The sequence below is a fragment of the Neovison vison genome, chromosome 6, assembly GCF_020171115.1.
Source record: "Neovison vison isolate M4711 chromosome 6, ASM_NN_V1, whole genome shotgun sequence".
Lineage (NCBI taxonomy): Eukaryota > Metazoa > Chordata > Mammalia > Carnivora > Mustelidae > Neogale > Neogale vison.
The window spans coordinates 96,229,578-96,254,124 of NC_058096.1; the positions used below are offsets into that span (position 1 = coordinate 96,229,578).

The following is a 24,547-nucleotide window of genomic DNA, read 5'->3' on the forward strand; positions in this document are numbered from 1 at the left end:
TTGAGATTTGAAGTGCATGAGTTAAAAGAACTGAGCTAGTAAACCATGGTGGAATATTGTCAATAAAGTGCCTGTAGAATATTGTCAGAGGCTTTCCTTTATGGCCAGCAGTCTTGCAAGGGCAGCTAAGGAGCCAACGCAGAGAGTAGTTAAAAGGAATCCTCTTTGGTTTGTTTTGTAAACCTCATTAGAGCAGTGGACAGTTGTATTCTCCTCAGTATATTGAGTAATGATATGTTGAGTAAAGAGCTATACATCGTTATTACTTGTACTTCAGCTCTCAGGTGGGCGATGTTTGCAATGTTCGTTCCTTTGTAAGGTGAATGATGTCAAACAGCACAAGGAATGCAGTCACATACTGTCTGGTTAATAATTTCGGTAGCGGTTGCAGACTTGCCCCTCTAGAGCGTGACCTTGGAATTGTGAACCAGAGCTCAAGATAGATAGGAAGTACACATTTGCCCCCTCACTTCTTCACAAAGTTGTCATGAAAAGAACTTTGCTGTACTGCGTTTTGCTCACTGTTCTTTGTGCCTCCTGGAAGAAGAGGGCCTGTGGCCAGCCAGATGGGCAGGGAGTGGGGGTCTGGAGAGGAAGAGTAGACAATGTTTTTTATTCATCCCTCTTCCCCTTTACAAGCCCTCTGCAGAGAAAGCTGGCAAGAGAAGGAAGGCAACCCCATTGAAATACTCAGGACCACAGTGAATACATTCTCCCCCATTCTTGCTGGCACGTTGCTTAGTTGCCCTTCTAGCCATCAGCTTTTAACAAACAATCTTTCCGATTCTTTCCCTTACAAAACTAACAGACTTTAGCCACCCCCCCCCCAGTCCTTTTCTTTAAAAACAGCAGTTTGTGTTTTATTTGAGGACCTTTAGAACGAGATGTAAAATACTCTGCTGTAAAAAAGTGTTACCCTCAACAAGACCGTCCCGGGCTCCGCTGGAATTGTGCTCAGCTATTTTGACTCCATGTTTCTGGTAACTCCCTCTTGAGTGTGTTATTAGCTGGAACACCAGCAGTTGGGTGAAATGGTCCCTCTTTACTCAGTGGGGGAGGGACAAGGGCTTCTCAGGTGCCCTTGATGGGCCTAATAGGAAATATGCAGGGGAAGAAGCCTTTGAAATAAAGGCTCAGTGCCCCTTTTTGATCCCTTTATTTTAACTTGGAAGCTAATATTTGCAGAGCCTTTAAGAAAAAATGTCAGAAGCCCTTTCGTAGTATTATTGAGTTGTCTTTGTATCATTTCTGAGAGCTTTGAAGTTTATAAGGTTCTGGTTGAAGTATAAATAAGCAGATCCATGGATTATCTGCCATTAAGTCCTGACATTCAAAATCAAAGACAGACTGGCTGTTGGTACTCATTTAGAGAGTCTAACTCACAGGGTGAGAGTGAGTATGTTTCATTGGTAGACTGGTAAATTATATTCTGAATTTGGACAAGGCAATAAAGGTAAGCTTGTAAGCCGGGTCCCAAGACCTTGGGAGGTCCAGCTTCGGCATCAGCGTGAAGCCATGGTTTTTTGTTTCATTTTGTTTCCAAAGAGCAACTTCTCTAACTAGTCCTCATAGGCCTTCTGCCTAATTCTTTAATCATTTCGATTGCTGGACTGCAGTAGCACCAGAGTCCTTGCTGCTTGAGACGTCTGGGCCTTATGCCCGATTCCACGATGAGACACGCAGTGTCTGTCACAGAAGCCTCAGGCCAAAAGCAGGCCGAGAGGCTGGGGGTTCCCCTCCCCCATGCACTGCTGTGCACCTGTGTGTTACTCATGCTGCATGCCATTCTCTCCATAATTAAGAACAGCAATGCTTGTTCTCTTCAATGTCATCATGTCCTTGGCATCCTGCACAGGGCCTGGCGACTAGATCGGGTTCAGCAAGGGTTTGTTGAACTGAACAAGCAGCAATCGAGAGTTCTAAAATCAGAAGTTGAGGGCTGTGTTACTGGCCTCCCATAATACCTGATGTCTTTGACAATCTTAGTTTGTATTTCTGAAGCCTTGAATTTAAATTAAGTTCTTTCTAAAACTGTCAGATCATCATTCCTGTTGTGGATGGATTCACCAGTTTCCTTCCCTCTTCACTTCTGATCACTGGGAGTTTTCAGTATCCTTCCCTTCTCTACCCCGTGGGTAATTTTTATTGTCCAGCTCTAGAGCTCTTGGCCTCTAATAAAGCAATTGCTGCTTATTTATATGGTAATTTATTGCTAACATAGCTGTTGTACAATCCTCTCTCTGGCTTTTAATTCCTTATAGCATCTTGTATGATAAGGGTTTATTGAATTGAATTCAATAAAATATCAGTGGGTATAAGTGGAGCATTCTGATCACACAGTAATTATATGGATTTTATTAATATTTAGGCCTTAAAACAGTGTGATAAGGTAGATTGGGTAGATATCTCAATTGAAATTGAAGTAAATTGGGATTCAGGAAGTTTGGTCTCATGTGAGAATTATACCCTTGTCCTCTAATTCTTGGTGCCCTTAAAACAGCTAAGGAGCAAGACAAGTCCCAGGAGAAATATTTGGAAAGGAAAGACTTACATTTCAAATGGACAAAACAGCCTTGATAACTAAAATGGGGGCACCTTGTGTGTTGAAATGGTTAAGAGGCAAGAGGCGGCGACCCATTATTTATGAATTCTCTCAGTAAGTCGGTTTTGGTTCTTGGTAGTATAGTGGTTGACACTGAGCAGATTTCAGCAGCAGTGTTTATTCATTAGGCAATTTGTTGTTATGGTCACTTGCTAGTTTAAGGACAATGGTTGAGCTAGACTAGAAATTCTTGGAATAAAGCCAATGTCAGAGACCTGTAGAGGGATCAACTGATTTAGAGCTGTCTCAGGACATTTGGAAGCTAGGCACAGCCAACTTTCTAAGGTTTCCTAGAAATTAGGGGAAGATAACAGGTAATTTGGGAGAAAGGTAAATAACCATGGAAAGGCATCCTTCCTTCCCTTTTTTAAACTTGGTTCTTTTTTTTTTTTTTTTTAAAGATTTTATTTATTTATTTGACAGACAGAGATCACAAGTAGGCAGAGAGAGAAGGGGAAGCAGACTCCCCACTGAGCAGAGAGCCCGATGCGGTGCTCGATCCCAGGACCCCGAGATCATGACCTGAGCCGAAGGCAGAGGCTCTAACCCACTGAGCCACCCAGTCGCCTCCAGTTCTTATTTTTTTAATCATAGTCTATCTTGAATGCATAACATTTTTAAATGGAAGATACTGTTTGCAAACTACAAGATGGAACATGTTTTTGGAAGAAAAAATGTCAAGAACAAAACAGTTAACTTGCTCACTTGAGAGACTGTAATTTTTCTTTTGTCTCTGTGGTAAATGAATGTACACTGTTAATCCTTTTGTTCATACAGTATTTTTCTTCCATGACTTAAGCAGGCACTGTGCTAGGTACTTTTATATATATCACATATTGTGGTTCTCAGAACAACTCGTGGAAGTAGGCCCTGGTCATCCCTTTTTTTAGGTGGGAAAAGTGCTCGTCAGAAAGATTTTAAGAATATTGGCCAAGGTCATGCTAGAAAGGGCTGAGGTTCACTCAGACCCAGGCCTCCCTAGCTTCCCAGCTTTTGTTGTTCACAGTGCTCGGATTCTGCTCTTCCCAGCCTGTTTCCTCTCTAGCAGAATGCCTTTGGGAGGGAGTAGTTATAGGTCAGAGAGACGGGCTTACCTGAGCCACAGAAATGCGCCTTCCCTACCTGGGCTCTATATGAAAATCATACCTTGAGGGAAAATGACTCCACAGCAACATTTTCAGGAACAACGAATCTTTCTCCCAAAGGAGAATAAAATTAGAAACAACTAAACTATGCTAGTAAATCCAAAGGGTCTTATAAATGCTCATTTCTGTAATTACTAACGTGTCCATGGGATGACAATCTTCTAAAATTTTGCTAAATTTAGACAGTGCCTGAAATGCCTCCTTGTGTTTATTTGTTGATATGTCTGTATCCCTGTAATTAGACTATCAGTCCTTTGAGGATAGAGAACGTATCTTCTGGTCTTTGCAGAGCACAGAGTCTGGAAATAACATCCTCCCAAATACAGATGTATAAGGAATGAAGATGTGTTCTAGGAGATTTATACTCTGTGCTTTTCGGTAGTTTATTAGTAATTCCAGGTTTCCTGTCTTACTTTTTAAAAAAGATTTTATTTATTTGTTTGAGAGAGAGAGAGAGAGAGAGAGCAAGTAACAGAGAGAGGGCACGAGCTGGGGGAAGGGCAGAGGGAGAAGCAGGCTCCCTGCTGACCAAGGAGCCTGACCCCAGGACTCGATCCCAGAACCTCAGGATCACAACCTGAACTGAAGGCAGACTCTTAATTGACTGAGCCACCCGGATGCCCCTCCATTTTTTTTGGTTATATGCTCATCATCTTAAAAAAATGAAGTGACACCCACATAACATCAAGAAAACTATTTTAACTCATTGGCATTTAGTAAATTCATGGTGTTGTGCAATCGCTTCTTCTATTCTTAAATATTTTCATCATCCCAAAAGGAAACCCTGCACCCCGTAAGCAGTTTCTCTCCAGATCCTTCCCACCCCTCAGCCCTTGGAAACCACAAATCTGAGTTCTGTCTCTTGATTTTTTCATTCTGGATGTTTCATATAAATGGAATCAGTCATACAATATGTGAGCTTTTGTGTCTGGCATTTACTTAATGTTTTCAAGGTTCCTCCACACAGCATGTATCACTCCTTGATGTCTTTTTATGGTTGAGTAATATTTCATTGCATTATATCATATCTTAATATCCATTCGTCCTTGAATGGACCTTTCAGTTCTTTCCATCATTTGGTTATTGTCAGTAGTGCTCTTGCGGACATGTGTGTTTAGGTATTTCAGTTCTTCTTTTTGAATCTTCTGGTTATATACCGAGGAGTTGTATTGATGGGCCATATGGTAATTTTATGTTGAACTTTTTGAGGAAACACCAAACTGCTTTCCACAGGGTCTGTTCCATTTAACATTCCTACCCGGAATGTATAAGATTTCCAATTTCTCCGCATCCTCCCTGACGCTTATTTTCCGTTTTTCTGAGAATAGCCATCGGAGTGGGTGTGAAGTGGCATCTCACTGTGGTTTTGATCCGTGTTTCCGTAATGACTAATGATGTTCAACATGTCATGTTTGTTGACTGTTTGTACATCTTCTTTGGTGAAATGTCTGTTCAAGCCTTTTGCCTGTTTTTAAACTGAGTTGTTTGTTTTTTTTTTGTTGTTGTAAGAATTCTTTATGTGTTTGGGGTACAGGTCTCTTATCAGGTACGTGATTTGTAAATATTTTTCCTGAATCTGTAGTTTGTGTGCTCATTTTCTTAAGAATGTCCTCCCCACAAAAAGTTTCATTTTTGATGACAAATTCTAGGTTTCTTTTCTTTTTTCTTTTTTCTTTTTTCTTTTTTTTTTTTGCTTGTGCTTTTGATATTATCTCAGAATCCACTGCCCAGTTCAATATCATGAAATGTACCCTGTTTTTGTTTTCTTCTAAGAGTTTTATGGTGTTAAGGTCTTGTATTCAGGTCTCTGATCCAGTTTCAGTTAATTTTTGTACATGATGTCAGATAGAGGCCCAGCTTCATTGTTTTTGTCAGTTTGAGGCATTTGGCAATTTCCTGTGATTTTGAGGATCAGCTTTTCCATTTCTGCCCAAAAGGCCATTGGGATTTTGATGACGGTTACATTGCCATTGTGGGTCACTTTCAGTAGTATTGCTGGCATTATTCAGTCGTCATCCCATGTTGTTATTTAGGTGTTCCATAGTTCCACTAATTTAGGTCTTTAATTTATTTCAGTAATGTAGTTTAAGGGTATAAGTTTTCCACACACCCACTCCTTGGTAAGATTTATTTCTAGGTTTTCTTATGGATGCTGTAGTAAATGGAATTGGTCTTTTTAAAGATGGTGTATAAAAACTCTCTTCACTTGTGTGTTGCTCTTGTACCCTGCAAATTTACTGAATCCATTTATTAGCTCTAGTAATTTTTTAATGGAATCAGTAGGATTTTCCACATATACGATGATGTCATCTGTGAATAGATACGGTTTTACTTTTTCCTTTACAGTCTGGACGCCTCCTCTTCTTTTCTGTTGAAGAGTGGGGGTGAAATGAGCATTCTTGTTTATTCCCGATGTTAGGGGGAGAGATATCTTTACCCATTGGGTATGATGTTAGCAATGGGTGCTTTTCATCTTGTAACCCCCCAAATCAGAGGTTATCAAAGTATGGCCCATTAGCAGCAACTATATCATTTGAAAAATTGCTAGAAATGCTAATAGTTGGGACCTGTCCCAGACTTTCTGATCCTGCAACTGTGGGAAGTAGAGTTTAAAAGTCTGGATTTTAAGAAACACTCCTGGTGAATCTGGTATACACTAAAATTTAAGAGCCATTGCGCTAGATTTTAAGTTTTGAGGACCTGCTTTATTTCTTTGTATTCTTTTTAGCTCTCTTGTGAGATTAGTCAGTGTTGAATAATTAAAAAAATAAGTGAAGGAAAAGAATGTCAGAATTTCCAAAAGTGCCTACACAACCTCTTACCTTGTCCGCATGTCTTGAGTCACCGTCAATTATTGGAGACTCATTATTATTAATCCACCAGGTTGATCTGAAAACCTCCCGTTTAGTATTCAGTCTTGGATCATGGCAGACAGCACAGTGCACGCTTATTTCGACCATTTGTTCTGAGAGTTTCTTTCATTTTAATTATCTGCTTACCTGCTAGCTGTGGACTATAATATGCTTAGGACTACTATTGCCAGCAAGAATGTCTCTTTTGGCTACTGAGACACAGTGGTCATTTTTTACAGCGTTTTTTGGATTTTTGTCACATCATTATTTTGCCTTAGCTTTATTTTTCTTTCTTTTATCTTGCAGTGTTGTCATCTGAGCTACTTTACATCTTTTTTAAATAAGATAATATTTAAGTGATCAAGATAAGAAATACTTAAGTATCAAGATAAGAATGTGATCAATTGCTATTAAAGGCCATTGTTGCAAATAGCCATTTGGACACACAAGCACCCATATGTAGACAAATGCACTAATATATTCCATTTATTCACTATTTGTTTACGTATTGGTGAATACTCAACTTTTAAAAATACTGTTTAAAATTGTCCGAAATTGTGGTGTAATTATTTATTTAGAGCTAGTCTTTTCCTAAAGCCAATTTAAATGGTAATTTATATCCTGGATTCTAATTGTCCACCACTGTCAGATTTCTGACCCTCCTTTGTACACTCACCTCAAGCCAATCTAGTTAACCTTGCCCCCAGAATGGGTGATTACTCTGAGTTTAGCATCAGAGCATGGATTATCTATGTGTGTGAGCTCTGGGGGTTAGTGGTAGCAGGAGGAGAAGCACAGAGTGAAGCAGAATGTCCTCACTCACAGCCTTGGCAGGGGCTCAGAAGCTCTCCATGGACATGTGTGGTCCGAAAAATACAGCACTGTTGGACTTTCCTGCAGTCTCTTTGATGTGGGAGTAAAGTCCTAACATCTTTGCAGGAATTACTGTTGATTGACTAAACTGCTCTCCAACCTTTCTTGTTTAAGGTTTGCTATAAGCAGATGAAAAATCAACTCATTAACAAATGCTGGCTGCCTTTTAAGATATTAGACCATGTACTTGCATCACAGTTAAATTTTTTGATGACTATAAACAGTCATAGTTCTTGTTTCTCACATCTTGTTCAGTGACAAAAAGGAATTCTTGACATTTGAAGTCATAGGCTAAAACCTGAAATTGATCAAATTTCTAAAGGCATTTTTTTTTCATGGAGTTACTTGGCTCTTAGCAAGCATTCTGCTTGCATCCTAAAAATCATGCATGTGACATTTTTCATCTGTCTGCGGAAGAACTCTAGCTGAGCTTGCTTCCTAATTACTTTCTCAATAAAGAAAGAAATCTAACTGTAGTTTGGAAGTATATGTTTGTTTACTTTTGTTTTCAAATTATTTAATCTATGTATACATATATCTGTGTAAACCCACCTATGTGTAACATAAATGTTTAATTAAGGGGGGTTCCAAATACCTCAGAGGTTTAAAGCACACCCCCCCCCCAGTTTAATAGTTCAGTGATTTCCCAGTGAAGTCAGAGAGGAGGTTGGCTTGTTTGAGAAAATTATGTGGCTTCCCCACCTCATATATCCATTGTTAGTCTGAACAAGAAGAGAGCATTTTCACCATATTCTAAGAGGCTTATTTAAGTGTTGTGTGTTGATTAAACGGTATCGATTAAAAAAATCAAACCTAGAAGTCCTAGAAGTTTAGGAAGAGAAGTTTGTTTTAATTAGGGAAGAGTTGTAATAAGATCGGGAGCTTCTCAAACACAAAGAGTTGAGCAGAGGCAATCGACTAACTCACTGGGAAGTAAGAATTCAGAGAAACAGTTACTTCTCCTATCACCATTGTGAATGGATTTCATTTTGCTAGCTTTTCCACTCCTAAGTGCCTGTGGCCGCAGTGGTTTATTTCAGAAAGGAGAGGAACTTAGGGTTCCACTCAGGAGCCATCACTATATATTTCGCAATGCCCTTTGAAAGGGTTTGATGACAGTGACATGAGGAAGGGGGAACAAGCATGTTAAAGTCATTTGGCTACTTTTGAAATCAAGGCCAGGAAGAAAACATTTTCTGGCTGTAAATCACTCACTTGTCCTACATGCTTTAAAGCATTTTATACAAATGACTTTAACAGTTTTAGGGGTCATGCCTGGGGTTAAGAGACTGTTTGCCTGGTATATATTTTGGTGATTGAAAAGCAATACTTTGTGGAGATGGTAGCATTGTGTTCGCCGTCTGTGCTGCATTTATGCCATGAGCAAGGTTTGCCTCTTAAGGCAATATTGTCCGAAGCATATACTAGTTGATTTTCTGGGTTACAGGAACATGAACTGTTAAAAAAAAAAAAAATTGTACTCCTTGTAATTGTAACAAATAAGAAAAAGCAAAAAAGTCATGAATAAAATGAAAAAAATTGTGAAGATCACTAACATTTTGATGAGCAATTATTGTGCTGTGCTGTGCTCTAAAGCACTTTTTGCATGTATTATTGAACTTTAAACCCAGTTCGGTGGGGTAAGAATTGTTATCCTCATGTGCACCTGTTGAGAAGTGAGGTCAGAAAGTCTAAGTGAATGATCTAGGGCCACACAACCAGCGTGAATAGTGAGCTAGGGACCGAAACCCAGGCGGAAGCTGTGATTTTGATGCCTGCTTCTAGAGCGAGTGCATTGACCCCTCTGGTTTCACAGGTAGTGCTCGGGCTAAGACTGATATACTTGCCTGTGATTTTTTTTTTTTTTTTTTTAAAGTGAGTCCGATCAAGTAAAAATACTTGCTGAATACCTAAATGTATTAATGGCTATGGCCAAAATACTGAGGCTGACAAGAAAGATGGGTTTGGAAGATGATTTGGAAAGCGCTTTCAGTGGCTGGTGAATATATCAGCTTAAATTGTACTTCAAAATGGAATGGGGTCCTGCAGTTACCCCCTCTCATGTTGCTGTTGTTGTCTTTTGCTTTATTTGATTACCAGTGTGTTAACCTGTGAGAGAGACTGCTCTCATGTGAGAGTATTGTAAATGTTAGAGCTTATCAGGTAGTTTAGCTATTTTGTATTGTCCCTGGAGTTGGAGTGAACTCTAGTCTTAAGGAGTTTTATAGGAATATTCACATCTTTTCTGCCCCGCCCCTGTTTTTTTCCTCCCCTATACTTGCAGACCTCCTGATAGGCACCCGGTATCCTTGTCTCCTCCACATCCTGCACCAGTCCTCTCCTGTGATGCGTTAGAGCACTGGATTTTACTCTGAGGGGAAAGCGGCCTTTTGCTAACAGTGTAATTGCAGCACTTGGGGAAGGGATTTGTCTTCTTTTGCCAAGAAAAGGGTTGTGTTTTTCTCGGTTTTTGTTACAGCCGAACAATTTTAATTGCCGGCAGCACAACACACATGAGGAGAAAGCAAATAAACAACACAAGGCACTTGGAGCCAGGAAGTCGCATCTCAGACTAGAAAGGCAGCTTTGGGTTGACATAGGGGCACTGGGTTGCTAACTAGGGGAGCCAGGTACCAAACTGAAACCCAGTGACCGTGAGCTTCTTGCACGTCTAGAGAAACCACTTAATCATAGGATCGTTGGAAGGGTGTTAGGAGTTGATTTTAATGTTAGGATGATCAGTTTCTTTGTAATTAAATATTAACTCAAACTATGTCTCAGGTAACTGAGTTTTGCTCTTCTTGGTTTGCTGTAGACATGGGATTAATATTTATTGAATTTAATATTTTGAAACTAACACCTTGTTAATTGAATGCTTTATTTTGAAATAATCCAGGTAAATTTGACATGAATCTTCCTAATTATGCCTAGTTTGAAAATTTGATCTCTTTTTTCCCCTGCCTTATAACATAAGAGGCATACCAAATTTGTTTGGAGGATTTTAAAGGTTTCTTCTATTTCAGATAATTGGTATGTTATAGTAACTTACTGAAAATTACAATTGAAATGAAAATTATAAACCCAAATTGTATGGGAGCTTTTTAAACCAGAGGATATGGGACATATTTAAACTTTTATTTGTTTAAGCATTTATTAATAATACATTTTTTTAAGGCAAAAAACCCCAGCCATTTTGCCCTACTTTGCGAGATGACTCTTACTGGGCAGCCTTAGTTTATGGAACTTGAGGCTTTTAGGAATCATTAAATATTTAGAGATGCTCAAAGTTTTGTGTTGTTTTGTTTGTTTGTTTGTTTTTGTTTTTTTACCCTTGATTTATACAGCTCGAGAATTCTTTTCATTCATGATTTCAATTCTTAGGCATGATGTACCAATTATTGAAGAGAAAATATTCAAAGTAATTCTCTTCATTTTTGATAGTATATTAATTCTAGAAATACCAATAATTATTTTAAATAATGTGTATGTCTTCAGTGGTTAATATCTTACTCTTGTCTCTCGTAGGACCCGCTGAAGTTCCCATGATGTCACCCAATGGATCTATTCCTCCCATCCATGTGCCTCCAGGTTATATCTCCCAGGTAAACCACAGGACAGGCTTCTCCACTCACTGTGGGCAATGTCGTTGTACCAAGAGAGTATATGTTGAGGCTTCAGAAATTTATTCCAAGATTAATTGAGTTAGGGTAACCTGAGAGTTGTCATCATTTTGGTAACGCCACATGGTCTTCCCAAGTCTTGCTTCTTGACTTGCCAGAGAGCCAGAGGGAGAGAAACACAGTAGGGCTATCAGGCAGTCCTCAGCCAAGGTGTGTTCACACTTGGTTGTGCCGCAGAGATTTCCCTCCATCTGTAACCACAGTTTGCTGGAAAAAAAAAGAATTTGTAGACCTAATTGGTAAAAATACCAAAGAAGACATCATTAAAACAAAGTGGGGGGAGGGCTCTTTATTATTCGAGTCCCATTTCTCTGTACTGTGGCCTTCCCTGGGCGTGGTGAATTGCTGAGTGTGATGTGAAAACTTGGCCATTGGTACTTAAATTTCTCTGAAATTTGACTTTTTTCGTAAGAAAACACCAGTAGTAGTTAAAAGAGTAAAAGCAATTTCAGAGGTACGCTGGAAGGATTAAGAAAAATGTTAAAGGCTAAACTGGACAAGGTTTACAGTATTCAGGGTGCCTGGAATGTGGATGTCTGTACGTGACTTTCATTTTGTCCTGTGCTCAGTGTACGAGGAACACTCCCTGCCCCTCTCCCTGGACAGCTTCCTTTCCGAGAGCCTAATTGACTATTTTTCCCCTCTCTGCCCATTTTGCTCTTTTGTTGTGATTATAAGAGCATTCTATACTCCTTAGGAAAAAATCAGAAAAGACAGAATAGATTAGAAAATATTTATAGTTTTACTACCCACAGAAGATAATCATGGCATTAACATTTTCTGGCTTATCCTTTAGAGTTTTTCCCTTTCTATTCTTTCTCTGTCCCTCTGTCTGCTTTTGAAGTGGTTTTAAAAATCTATAATTTTCAGTTTTTAATGATTTTGCTAGGGTGAAAAAAAATTGGCAGCTGCATAGGAAAATTGCTAAAGTACAGGCAGGAATCAAAGATTTATCCTCCTCTGATGTTAAAACTTAGCCATTTCTTCACTGTCTGAGCCATAGTGCAGCCACTATAATTTCATTTTTTCCATCCCTACTTTTACATGAGTCAATTTGACTTTTTTTTTTTTTTTTTTCTTGAGTAGCCAGACTGTTGGCCAGTCTCCCCGCTGTTGCAAACAAATGACTTGTTTTACACGAGTCTTTGTAAATAAGAATCACTGGGAGGAGAGAGGGTGCAGAGCGGGCCCTTCCAGCCAGGACACGTGATGATGGATCCCGTTCACGTCACCAGTCAATTAACAGAAAAGAACAAGGAATGTAGAATTCCATTATGTCTCCTGCTCATTTATTTTGAGGAAGTGTTTCATTCCATTGACCCGAGTACAGTTCTCACAATTGGGATAGCAGAAATAGCACCTCCTTTTATACTAAAGGCCCATTTGAGGAATAACAGAAAGTTGGGACATTCTAGTGAAGAAAAGCAGCAGTGGGCTTTTTCTTGCTGGTGGTGTTGCTGGGATTGCACTAATCGCAAAACATTTATTAGGAGTCCTAGGCAAAATAGAGACGTTTTATACTGTAGTATATTTCTGAGTCTATAAAAACATCTATAGGAAATCCAAACAGAAGGGTTTAATAGCAGAGCTGTAAACTCACTTCTGCAAAACTGATGATGGAAACATAGCGAAGCACTTTTTCAACTGAGAATTATGGCAGAAAATGCTAGAAGAGCATTTGTTGGAAGAAGAGTAGAAATGGAATCATTTGGATTCTGAGTGGAGAAAAGAGAAAAAAAAAACAACAGTCTGTAAGGTATGTATTTAACTTCATTTAGATGAGCTCCTGGATCAGAGGATGGGCCCAGAGCCACGTGACCTCCAGTGGTTGCGCTGTCTCTTTAACGATATCTGACTGTGAAGTATCTGAGTAAAACCGACTATTAATATGGAGGAAAATTGAGAAACTGGTAGAATGCTTGTACAACATCTTTTTAAAGCTCACGACATGTATCCTTCAAAGAAACGAGGAGGATGGAACCAGGCGTGAAATGTCTTAGGAGGCTTGTTAACACCAAGAGATCTAAGGAGCAAAGTATGTTTTGTCATGTAGTTGTGGAAACAAAGAGTCCCACACACCAATTCTCCTCCCAGCTGGACATATTTGAGAATTGCCCAACACTAGTCTGTCCCTGTGCCTATTAGTTCAATTATTCTTCATATCCCCACAGTTCTCTTCCTCAAATACATGTGATGCCCTTGTTCAGATCTAGAGTTGGGTGTACATCACATCAAAGCAGAGTTCAAGTTCTCTAGTGTGGTGGATGGATTTTCAATAGTTAACTTTGCTCTCCTTCCAAGGGTCAGCTTTTCCTGTTGGCCTATGTTGTTGCCACCTTAAACTTCTGTCCTTTGGATATATCTGGCCTTTTCTCAACTACATACTTTTTTGCCCATTATTTCCCTGTTCTTGGAATACTCTAGAGCTCTTCTTTGTCTAACAGTTCAGTCATTTTTCTCATTCAGATGGCCCTCCTCAGTGTGACCCTTTCAAGAACCTCCAACACAGAGATGGTAGTTCTGTTTTTTTCAGCATCTTTGGTGCTTTGTTCCCATCTCCAGCAGGAAGTACAGTACAATTTTATAACCATCCTCAAGAACTCTTAGTGCCTCATTGGTATTATATCTGAGAATCTAGAATACAGCCTGGTTTATAATAGGTACTTGATAAATGTTTTTAAAGGTAAGTGATTGGCCAAGCTGAAATAAAATGAATATAGCATAGATTTGCTTCAGAGATTTGGAGGTTCAAGTGGAGTAATGAAATACCTGGTAGTTGGAAAAGTAGTAAGATCAGAGGGATGTGTACCTAACAAGAGTGAAATTCTCTGAATACACCTTTGAGAAAGAGGAATGCCAAGACAGTAGAGGAAAGAATAGTCTCTTCAGCAAATGGTGTGGGACAGCCAGATATACATATGTAGAAGAAATGAAGTTGGACCTCTGCTTCATACCAGTATACAAAAATTAACTCAAAATGGGGTATAAACATAAGTGTTAGAGCTAAAACTATGTAGCTTGAAGTAAAATTTCATAACCTTGGGTCAGGCCATTGATTCTTAGATGTGACACTAAATTTATGAGCAGCTAAAGAAAAAAAAAAAGATAAATTTAATGTCATCCAAATTAAATTTTATGTGCTTCAATCAAAACTTTTTGACACCATCAGCAAAGTGAAAAGGGGATTGAAAGAATGGAAGAAAATATATGCAAGTCATATATTTCAGAAGGGACTAGTATCTAGAATATATAAAGAAGTCTTACAACTCAGGAATAAAAGGACAACCCAATTTAAAAATAAGCAAAGGATCAGACTAGACATTTTTACAGAGAAGCTGTATACATTGCCAGTTAGCACATGAACAGATACTGAGCATTGTTAACCAGCAGGGAGATGCAAATCAACGTCGTGATGAAATATACTTCACACATACTAGTATGACTATAGTTAAGAGGATCAGTAATAACAAATGTTGGCAAGGATGTGGAAAATTGAAACTGTTATATACTGCATTTGGTGATATAAAATGGTACAGTGCTTTGGAAACCTAAACATTTGCTCAACTAGTTGAGCTGAGTTACCACATGACTAAGCCATTCCACTCCTAGGTGTATACTCAGGAGGAAGGAAAACATATGTTAACACAAAAACTTTGAGATGTGCATAACAGGATTATTCATAATAGCCCCCAAATGGAAACTACCCAAATGTCCATCGGCTTTACGAATGAATAAACATGATGTGATATATGCATATAGTGGAATATTATTCAGCCAGAAGAAGGAAGTACTGATTAGTGCTAAAATGTGGATGAACCTGGAAAATACTATGCCAGGTGAAGGAAGCCAGACACAGTGTCATCTCATTTATTTATAATGTCGGGAAGGGGCAAATCCATAGACACTGGAAATGGATTAGTTGTTGCCCGGAGCTTGAGGAGAGAGTCTTAGGGAGTGACTGAGAACGACTATGGTACTTCTTAGGGGAGGGGGTGATAAAACTGTTGGTCATTCAATTCTGTGACTATACTAAAAACCACTGAGTGAGATACTTTAAAAAGATAGATTTTATGGTATGTAAATTATATCTCAGTACAGCTTTTATAAAAGAGAGGGGAGAGGGGAAGATGGTGACTAGTCCTAATTATTTGTTATGGGACAGCTGGGAAACATGGGCCAGCCTGTCCTGGGCGACTGGTGATGGTGGTAGTATTTACTGTGTATGGTGTGCCCTTTGCTAAATGCTTTCTTTACTTCTCTAATTTTACATGTGAGGAAACTGAGGTCCTGAGTAGAACCAGGATTGCAACCCAGGCATTTCTAAGTTCATGGCCTATTTCCCTCTGTGATGTGATCTCGGAGTCAGCATCGGAGCCTGCCTTGATGTATATATTTGCTTGATGTTACATTACCTTCTGCCAGTGCGAGTGTGGATGTGTGCTGTGCCTGCTCGTGCATTTCCGGAGCTGAAATACCAGCTGCTCACATACAGAATGGTCCATGATTAGAAGAAAACTGAAGAGGGAGGCAGGTGAATGCTTAAAGATGTTACGTAGTAGCTCTAATCCAAGTCAATGGAGAAATTCTTGATTATAGCATTCATGACATAATTTAGTAGCTGGAAATGCTTTAAAGATAAATTGATCAGATTGATTAAATATGAATGTCAGTAATGAACAGATCGTCTCATAGAAAGATAAGTATCTAGCATTAAAGACAACTCTGCTCTGCACAATCTCATTTATTTATTTATTGTGGGGGAAGGTGGTGTTGGGAAGGACTGAACCCTGTGGACCTAAAGATAGTGTGGTCTTGTGGTCCTAGGACAGGAGAGCCTGCAATCTTGTCATTTCAATTTTGTAGTCTCTGATATTGCAGGGTTGTTTTTGTGTTACAGTGTGTGTGTACTTTCTGCTTTACTATTTGGTGAGAGGCTGGGAGAGGTCTGAGGAAAAAGTAACCTGACCTTTTCAACTTATGAGAAAATAGAGGCTAAGTTTTTTTGTTTTGTTTTGTTTTGTTTTGTTTTGTTTTTCAACTATAAGAGGACGTTTAGTCTTACGATGCTCATCAGCATTATTTCCATTCCATAAAAACAATTGTGCATGTGATTGGGGTTGAAACTCTGGGGTGAGGGCGAGGACTGCAGCTGGGAAGAATAGTGGACATTACTCGAAGAGGCATGCCTTCAGGTTCCACCAGATCTCACCCTGGCTACTTTCTGTGTAACTTGGACAAATTGTTTTCACCACATACACAAATGCCTACGTGATATGGTAGAGGTAAGGATTAAGAGAAGTGTTATGTGAGGTATGTAGTCCACAGTGGACATTCAGGAATTAGTAGCTGTTAGTAGGAAGAAGACTGCTAGAACAATTTCAGTGAAAGTTTGGCAGACTTTGCCTTCCTAAATACATACTGAGATTGTACAGTATGAAGCAAATTTTTCCTTTCACCGTATACTGGCCATGGTGTTCCTCAAATTTTTTAACCTCATCATTAACTTCATGAATAATTTCTATGTAAAAATTTCTTAAACAGATGCCTTGAGTTTTCTTTTCCATGCTTCCATAGTAATTTATGAAATATTTTTCAACTGTTACAGGAAAACCTTATGTAGACCAAAAGGTTTAAGCATATGAAAAGAAAAAGTGAAACATCCAAGTTAATGTTCTGTCATTTGGGAAATGACTCTTTTTTCAGGGTAACTGATGTAACTTAAACACTTTACATTGTCAAAGTAAGTGTTTTTGTTGTTATAGCACAAGTATACACTTTATCTCTTTCCATAATAGATCGGTAACTGTTGAAATTGTGTATATTTCATTTCCCTTGATTGAGGAGAGGCAAGAAATGTGTTGAAAAATGCATTTAAATTTTGGTTGGTCATTCTTCAGTGGGAATTGTTTCAAGAGTTGGCCAGAAATCAGAGCCCCTATGAAGAAATAATGGGGTCTATTAGGTGGAAATCATGGAATGCTTTTCCCCATTTTGCTCAGGCAGGCCAGCTGAGAGCTATAAATATTAGCCCCAACCACTTCCCTTCGATAATTACAATCTGGGATTAAACCAGTGGTGAGTTCTACCTTCAATACTGTGAAAATGATGAGCAGAAAAGAGCATAGGGGGTTGCCCTGAGCCCTGACAGTCTAAGAATCAGACACATTTGGTAGCCATTAATAAGAAAACTGGAATCTCTTTCAAGACTTGAAGTCCTTTGGAAGAATAGATTTTTCTGTAGGAAGTTAGGAAAATTTCCACAATGGACAGAGTATGTGCACGGCAGTTCGAAGCTTCTATCGAAAAGAGCGGGGGATTTATATGTCCATTCTGCTTTAATTCCATTATCAGCAGATTCACAGCAACTTTCTTTTTCATCTGACGGCTTATTTGGTCTGAAGAGTGAATTACAGACAGGGTTGGCAATGCTAAATTAAAGAAATGTACCAGGGACGTTCCCTCACTCAGAGCATTGTGTAAGTTTCTTCTTTCTGAGCTTTTTCTTTGTCTCCTTTGTCTGCCTTTTTCTCTTGGATTTCTTTTGTTTCTCAGACCCTGATGTTGTGGCATAATAGATCATAGGATTAACAGGAGGGAACATGAGCCTGGTGGGCTCTGTGTCTAACCCCTTGTGTGGTTTTAGGAATTTTTTTCTCAGCTTTTTTAGTTAGTTAACATGTAGTGTAATACTGGTTTCAGGAGTAGAATTTAGTGATTCATCACTTACATATTAGGAATATTTTTAAATTATTTATTCGGGTGTACCACTTTTTTGTTCACTTGAAAATTGTGGGTTTTCCTTCCCTTTAGCATGCAGGCTTCACAAGTCCATGGGTCCTCTGTGCCCCGTGTCTCACTGGATCTCCATTTCCTTGAAAAGTGCCCAGCACTTGTGAGGCATTTATTGAAATTTGGCCGGTTGGCTGTGTCATTTTCAACCTATAGAGAGAGGAGGGGAAAGGAAAATGTTTGAGGATCTCTGAAGTTCTTTTCTGATCTCAGTGAGGTGATGTACCTCTACTGTTCATATTGTTCTTTAAAAGGGGATCAAGTGAGAATATAAGTTTCCATAAGTAGTACCAAAACAGTGTGGCATATTCCCTTGGTGTTTAGCGTTCTTTTGACTAAAATGCTGTGTTTTACTTCAGTAGGAAAATGATAGTTGATTTTCATTATAATAAAATTATAATATAACCAGCTCAGCTGGTTAAGTGTATGACTCTTGATTTCAACTCAGGTAATGATCTTAGGGTCATGGGATCAAGTCTGATATCAAACTCTGCATGGAGTCTGTTTAAAATTCTCTCTCCCCTCTCTCCCTGTTCCTTCTCCCCTTCTCTCTCAAATAATAAATCTTTTAAAAAATAATATTGAGACAGTGTCACATGTAGAAATGACTTTGGAATCAAGTATTAAATAATACACATAATACTATATTTAACTTTATTGCACAATTTGTCTTTCTAAATTAGTAACCCACATTGTCATATATAACTGCTTTTCTTGGAAAAATACCTTTGCTCGACTTGCTGGGTACAGAACTTGATCAAGATGGATTTTATATTCCTGCGCATTCTTTGAAATCCATGTGGTTTTTGAACTTGGACTTACATAATAATACAGTTATTTTGCTCTGTGATAAATAGGGTCTGAGTATCGTCAGCATAGATTCTTAATCCTTGTGCCATGGAGTCCATTGGCAAACTGGTGAGGCATTTCTAAATGTAATATGTAAAATTCATAGATACAATCTAGAATAATCTATGTTTCCATGGGTCTGAGACCCTAGACTCAAGAGATGTGATTGGCTCTCTCTTGCGCGCAGATCCACGGAGACTGCCTGAGCTAACAAACACTAATTACCTACAGATTCCTGCAGTGATATCTTTCTTAATATATTAAAGGCCGCTCAGTTTGGCACAAATTACACCATCAGACCTCTCCTTAACCATTTGTCTTCTGACAAATATTCTGTTCTTAAAATAGCATTTTAGCTTTTTCTGAAATACTCATTTGGCCCATGTTACTGATTGAAACTCGGTGGATGGAACTATTCACTTGTCCTGTGTGCTTATGTGCACATTAGGAAGGATTAGATTTGCTTTTTTGATCTTTCAGTGTGGTCCTTTTCAGTATTTAGGTTGGTGATGTACGATAAAACGTGCTAGAAAAGGCACATTTCCGGAGTACTTGAGTATGAATCTTGATGAGCACTTAGCTGGCCTTAGGTTACTTAATTGCTCGTAAAGGTACTTCGCCTTGACTTGAGGACTGTGATGTTGCCTATGCTCAAGGTTAGAGGTTTGCTGAAGATTATGCAAATTAGGTTCTATGCCAAACACTTCATAAGCTGTTAAAAGATACACAAATCACAGGAGTTGTTCCTGTCCCCTTTCATTGTTACATTGTTTGCCGTTTGGCCTTCAGCAACAGTGCACAGTGCTGTATTTCTGCTCAGAGGAGGCCTCTTGGCCGTCAACAGAGTCTTGAGACGTGTCGCTCTTTATAAGCAGGACCTCTGTTCTCCTGTGGGATCCTCAGGATGGGGCTGCTGAGTCGGCTAGTAAGAGGGAGCTGGAGGCAGCTGAGGACCCAGTCTGGGTTCTTCAGTTCCTGAGATGTTTCTCAAACCTTGGCTGGGCATCCTGTTGAATTTGGAAGGGCTTAGATTACTGCCATGTCCCCTCAACTACAGCACTTACCTGCTTTACCAAGTTGATGGGTTAAAGAAAGACTACAGATGATGTACCTGTTGCTGTCCTCCTCTCTAGCTCTCAGTGGTCTTAGTTGTAAAGCATGGGGTAGTTCCCCGGAAAGAGCTAAGTGTGTTTAGTAAGGCACTAAATGTTGATTTTGTTTATATGTGCTTTTGTTGTGTTTTTCCCAGGTTCGAAGTTCATATAAGTGTGCGTAGCTTGGCTTGTGTTTGTGTATAAAAGCGTTCGCATGTACACAGCCAGCAAACTGGAATGGTGATGACTGCTTATGAGGTTATCTCCTTACCAGTGGTCACCTTGGAGCAAGCCTTTGTGTGAGAGTCATGCCCAGAAGTACTGAAGACAAATGCCACCTAATTGTGATCCCCCAAGAGGAAAAAATAAAACAAGACGAATCAGAGAGTCAGACAAACCATAAAAGACCCTTAAACATAGGAAACACAAGGAGAGTTGCTAGAGGGGGTGAGGGGTGGGGGCTGGGGTAACTGGGGTAAGGGCATTTAGGAGGGCACGAGATGTCTTGAGCACTGGGTATGCTCTACCTCTGAAACTTGTAATAAACTATGTTAATTAATTGAATTTAAATTTTAAAAAATCCTTTAAAAAAAAAAAATTGTGCCCCCCCCCCAACCTCAGGTTTGTTTCTGGATCTAGCCATTTTCTGCTTAGTCTATACCTAGCCATTGTCTGGAGCTGGCATGTGGGTTGAAAATTAAGCACCAGTAGAAAACTCAAGGTTTCTAGATGTAGTGAGTGTGTTTGTAAAAATATTTGGATGAATTTTTGTTTATTTCTTATTAGTTAAACCTGAGGTTTAGTTATTGATAAAACAAATGAAATGGATTGTTTATTTAACCATTGGCAAGAACTATCTGGAACTTTTTTTTTTTTAATTCTTTTATTTTTTTAAAAAGATTTTATTTATTTCTTTGACAGAGGGACCACAAGTAGGCAGAGAGTCAGGCAGAGAGAGAGAGGGGGAAGCAGGCTCCCCGCTGAGCAGAGAGCCCAATGCGGGGCTTGATCCCAGCACCCTGAGATCATGACCTGAGCCAAAGGCAGCAGCTTAATCCACTGAGCCACCCAGGTGCCCCAGAACTTTTGTTTCTTGATTGAGGGGAGGATATTTATTACCATTCTGTAGCTACTCTGCAGGATACTCTCATGATATCATTGAAAGGGTTTTGAGAAGCAACCCAGGAACATCACCAGTAATTTATTTTTCCTTTGGGCTACAAAACTAGCCATGCTGTGTGGTGAAAGGAGCTGGTCCTCAACCTGGAGGGTTTACTGTCTAAGACACTAATGATGGTGGATTTAAATAATACTTCATCAGTGTTAGCCATTAGAGATAGGAGTACTGACAATGAGAAGTTGTGTTTGGTGTGTTTTTTTTTTTTTTAAGATTTTATTTATTTATTTGACAGAGATCACAAGTAGGCAGAGAGGCAGGCAGAGAGAGAGGGGAAGCAGGCTCCCCGCTCAGCAGAGGGCCCAATGAGGGGCTTGATCCCAAGACCCTGAGATCATGACCTGAGCCGAAGGCAGAGGCTTTAACCCACTGAGCCACCCAGGCGCCCGTGTTTGGTGTTTTTGGCCATAGTTGTAATCATTAAATTAGTAAAGATAGGAAGAAGTAAGTCGGGAGATTTGGGGAGATACATCCAGTTTTGCCTCAATTTTTAAGTCCAGTAACTTGACTTCATCTATAAAATAGAACAACTGCTTGCTCCTGTAACTCTTGGGTTGCTTTTTGAATATTCCTTAATGTTGGTTTTCATTTTCTTCTAATGGCACTTAGGGGATGGTTGTGTGGGATTCCTCCAGGATAGCAGGAAGGGGATGGGCTCTATGGGTAGCATGGTCTTTAGGTTTCAAATCGCTGCCTCTCCTGAAGAACACACCTGCTTTTACTTTTTTATGCTGTTCACTGTATTAGAAAATACACAGTGGAGAGCTAGTGCAAGAAGGAAACGTGGGAGCTAACACTTTTGTACTCCTGGTTGGTCATGAATAAGATTCCTCAGCTGCAGGATGCCTGGGTGGCTCAGTGGGTTAAACCCTCTGCCTTCGGCTCAGGTCATGATCTCAGGGTCTTGGGATCAAGTCCCCCACTGGGCCCTCTGCTGAGCAGGGAGCCTGCTTCCCCTCTCTCTCTGCCTGCCTCTCCGCCTACTTGTGATCTCTGTCAAATAAATAAATAAATAAAATCTTAAAAAAAAAAAAAAGATTCCTCAGCTGTATTTAAGATTGAAGTAAAACTTGCATTGGAAAGGTCTATTTTTCGGTGTCTTTCTTTTGGTAAAATCACAACTAATGTAAAACAAGAGGGTTGGGAATGATGGGTCTGGAATTAACTGGGTTTAGATTAAGTGAAATTTTAGAATAGGGGGTACTTAACCCGAATTAAGGGAGAAACTTTGATAATGAATTTGTAAATAAGTCTTGGTGGACATCAAATCTAAGCAGAGAAATCTTTCTTCCTTTCCTCCTCCCTCCCTCCCTTCTTACTCTTTCATTTCTTTGTTTGCTTAGCATTTATCAAAAGCCTCCTATGTGTCCAGGTGCCCTTGGGGGACAAGAAACAGAGCTGTAACTTCTGCTACAGGACAGATGCTGGGGGGCGGGGCGCGGGGCACCAGTCTGGCTGGGAGAAGCCTGGACTGTTGGCCTGCTCATTCCGCTGTCCACGCAAATGTTTTGTATCACCGGGCCTTTCTTCTCCTGTTCACTGCTCGCGTGCTTATTTCAGTGGAGACTTCTTCCCTTCCTGGAATGGCCTGGGAGCCCATTTCAAGTTTGTTGGCAGGAGTCAGGAATTGAGCTGGAGCCTGATTTTCACAAACTCATTTGGTCCCGGTTTCCTGTGTGCAGTCAGCACTGCAAAAAGCCGGCTGCCCAGTCCCACACCCTGCCTGAGGACGTGTTGGGTTTGTGTGTGTCCGTGCACGTTCTGCCTGCCCGCTTCCTGGATCATCCTCGGCCAACTGGAACAGCCTTTTGAAATTTCTCCTTTGTTACCAACCATTGAAGCCCCTCTTTTGATTGTTGTTGCTTGCAACCAAGAAGCAGAAGGGAGAGAGTTGGAAGAACTGAAGCGTTAATTAAAATTTCCTGAGGAGGGGTGCCTGGGTGGCTTGGTTGGTTAAGCGTCTGACTCTTGATCTCGGTTCAGGTCATGATCTTAGGGTCCTGAGATGGAGCCTCATGTCAGGCTCCGCGGTCTGCAGGGAGTCTGCTGGAGATTCTCTCTCTCAAATACATAAATAAATCTTTTTTAAAAAAGTTTCCTGTGGAGCGTTTTATTTCAGTAAGGGGAACTACGTTCCTTCTCTGTTAGCTATGAGAAAAGACACTCAAAATGTGTTATGAAGAGCTCTGTTTTAGTTCTTGGGATTCAAAATTGTTCCCTCTCTTTCCCTTTTGCTCTCTGGCTTTGGGTCAGTTCGCTGAACTTTCCTGAGCTTCATTCCTCTTAATCTCTAAAGTGGGGATAACTGGATATGCCTCACAGGATTGTTGGGAGGATTTAATGAGGTGTTAATCTTAACAGTAGTAATGGCTAGGCAAGATTTTTCTTTCAGGTGTCCGTTACTGTTCCAGGCCCTTCTCGTGTATTACCTTATTTCAGATGGAGGGTATTAAAGCAGAGCAGCAAGTAGTCAGTAAAGACTGGTTTGTCTTAAATCCTTTCACATCTCTGAGAACCCAGCTGTTCTGTTTCCTGTGGTTCATTATTTATGTATTTATTTCTCAGCATACCTAGCTTCTGTGTAATTCTCTACATACTGAAAACTTCAGAGTACAGATCAGAAGGAAAATTGAGGTGCAAGTATGACAGAGATTCTCCCTGTTGTGAGCACCTTATTTTCCAGCCTCTTATCTCTGTGTCTAGACCACCGATTAGCAAGAGTACTAGGCACACAGAAGTTTCTCAGTGAATGTTTATTGAGTAGACTCAGTGATGTGGTGAAGAATCAAGCCAGCTAGTGTTTGCCATCAAGCTGTGATAGGTGGTGTGTTGATTTGCTAGGGCTCCTGTAACAGAGTACCACAGAGTGGTTGGCTTCAATGACAGAAATTGCTTCCTCACAATTCTAGAGGCTACAGATTTGGTTTCTTCTAAGGCTTCCTTCCTTGGCTTGTAGGCGGCCATCTTCTGTCTTTATGTTCTCACATGGTCTTCCCTCTGCGTGTCTGTCCTAATTTGCTCTTCTTACAGCAGTCTCAGTCATATTGGAATAGGGCCCAGCCACAGAACCTCATTTTACCTTAATTATCTCTTTAAAATCCCTGTGTCCAAATAGTCACATGCTGAGCTACTGGGAAGTTAGGACTTCAATATATGAATTGGTGAAGAGTGGCAGTGGGCAGGGTTGTGGGGGGCACACAGTTAAGCCCGTAATGGGTGACTGCCTGAGAAACTAGCAAAGTGGTGAGTGACTGTTTTGTTGAGTTACAGAGCTAGGAAAAAATCTAGATGAAGAATAGTTGTGATTTTTGAAAAAACAATATACTGTGTTCTGATTTTTGAAGAGCACTTACTAGAACTTAGTCTGATGTTTCTCTTTATATTACTCTTAGAGTATATAGTTGAATCCTACCTATTTTTTCCCTCAGTTTTGAACATCCAGTGCTTAGCTCATAGTATGTTATAGGAAATAATTGTTGAATTGAA

The 24,547-nt window shown here is 39.8% G+C and overlaps 1 protein-coding gene across 3 annotated transcripts in view; it reads left to right on the top strand.

The window, feature by feature from the left end:
* FNDC3B (fibronectin type III domain containing 3B) overlaps positions 1–24,547 on the top strand; it is a 343,565-nt gene that overhangs the window by 172,234 nt on the left and 146,784 nt on the right. For all 3 annotated transcript variants that reach the window (XM_044251801.1, XM_044251802.1, XM_044251803.1), the window contains exon 4: positions 10,998–11,074. In XM_044251801.1, coding sequence (XP_044107736.1) covers positions 10,998–11,074 — 77 coding nt within the window. The remainder of the gene's footprint in view (positions 1–10,997; positions 11,075–24,547) is intronic.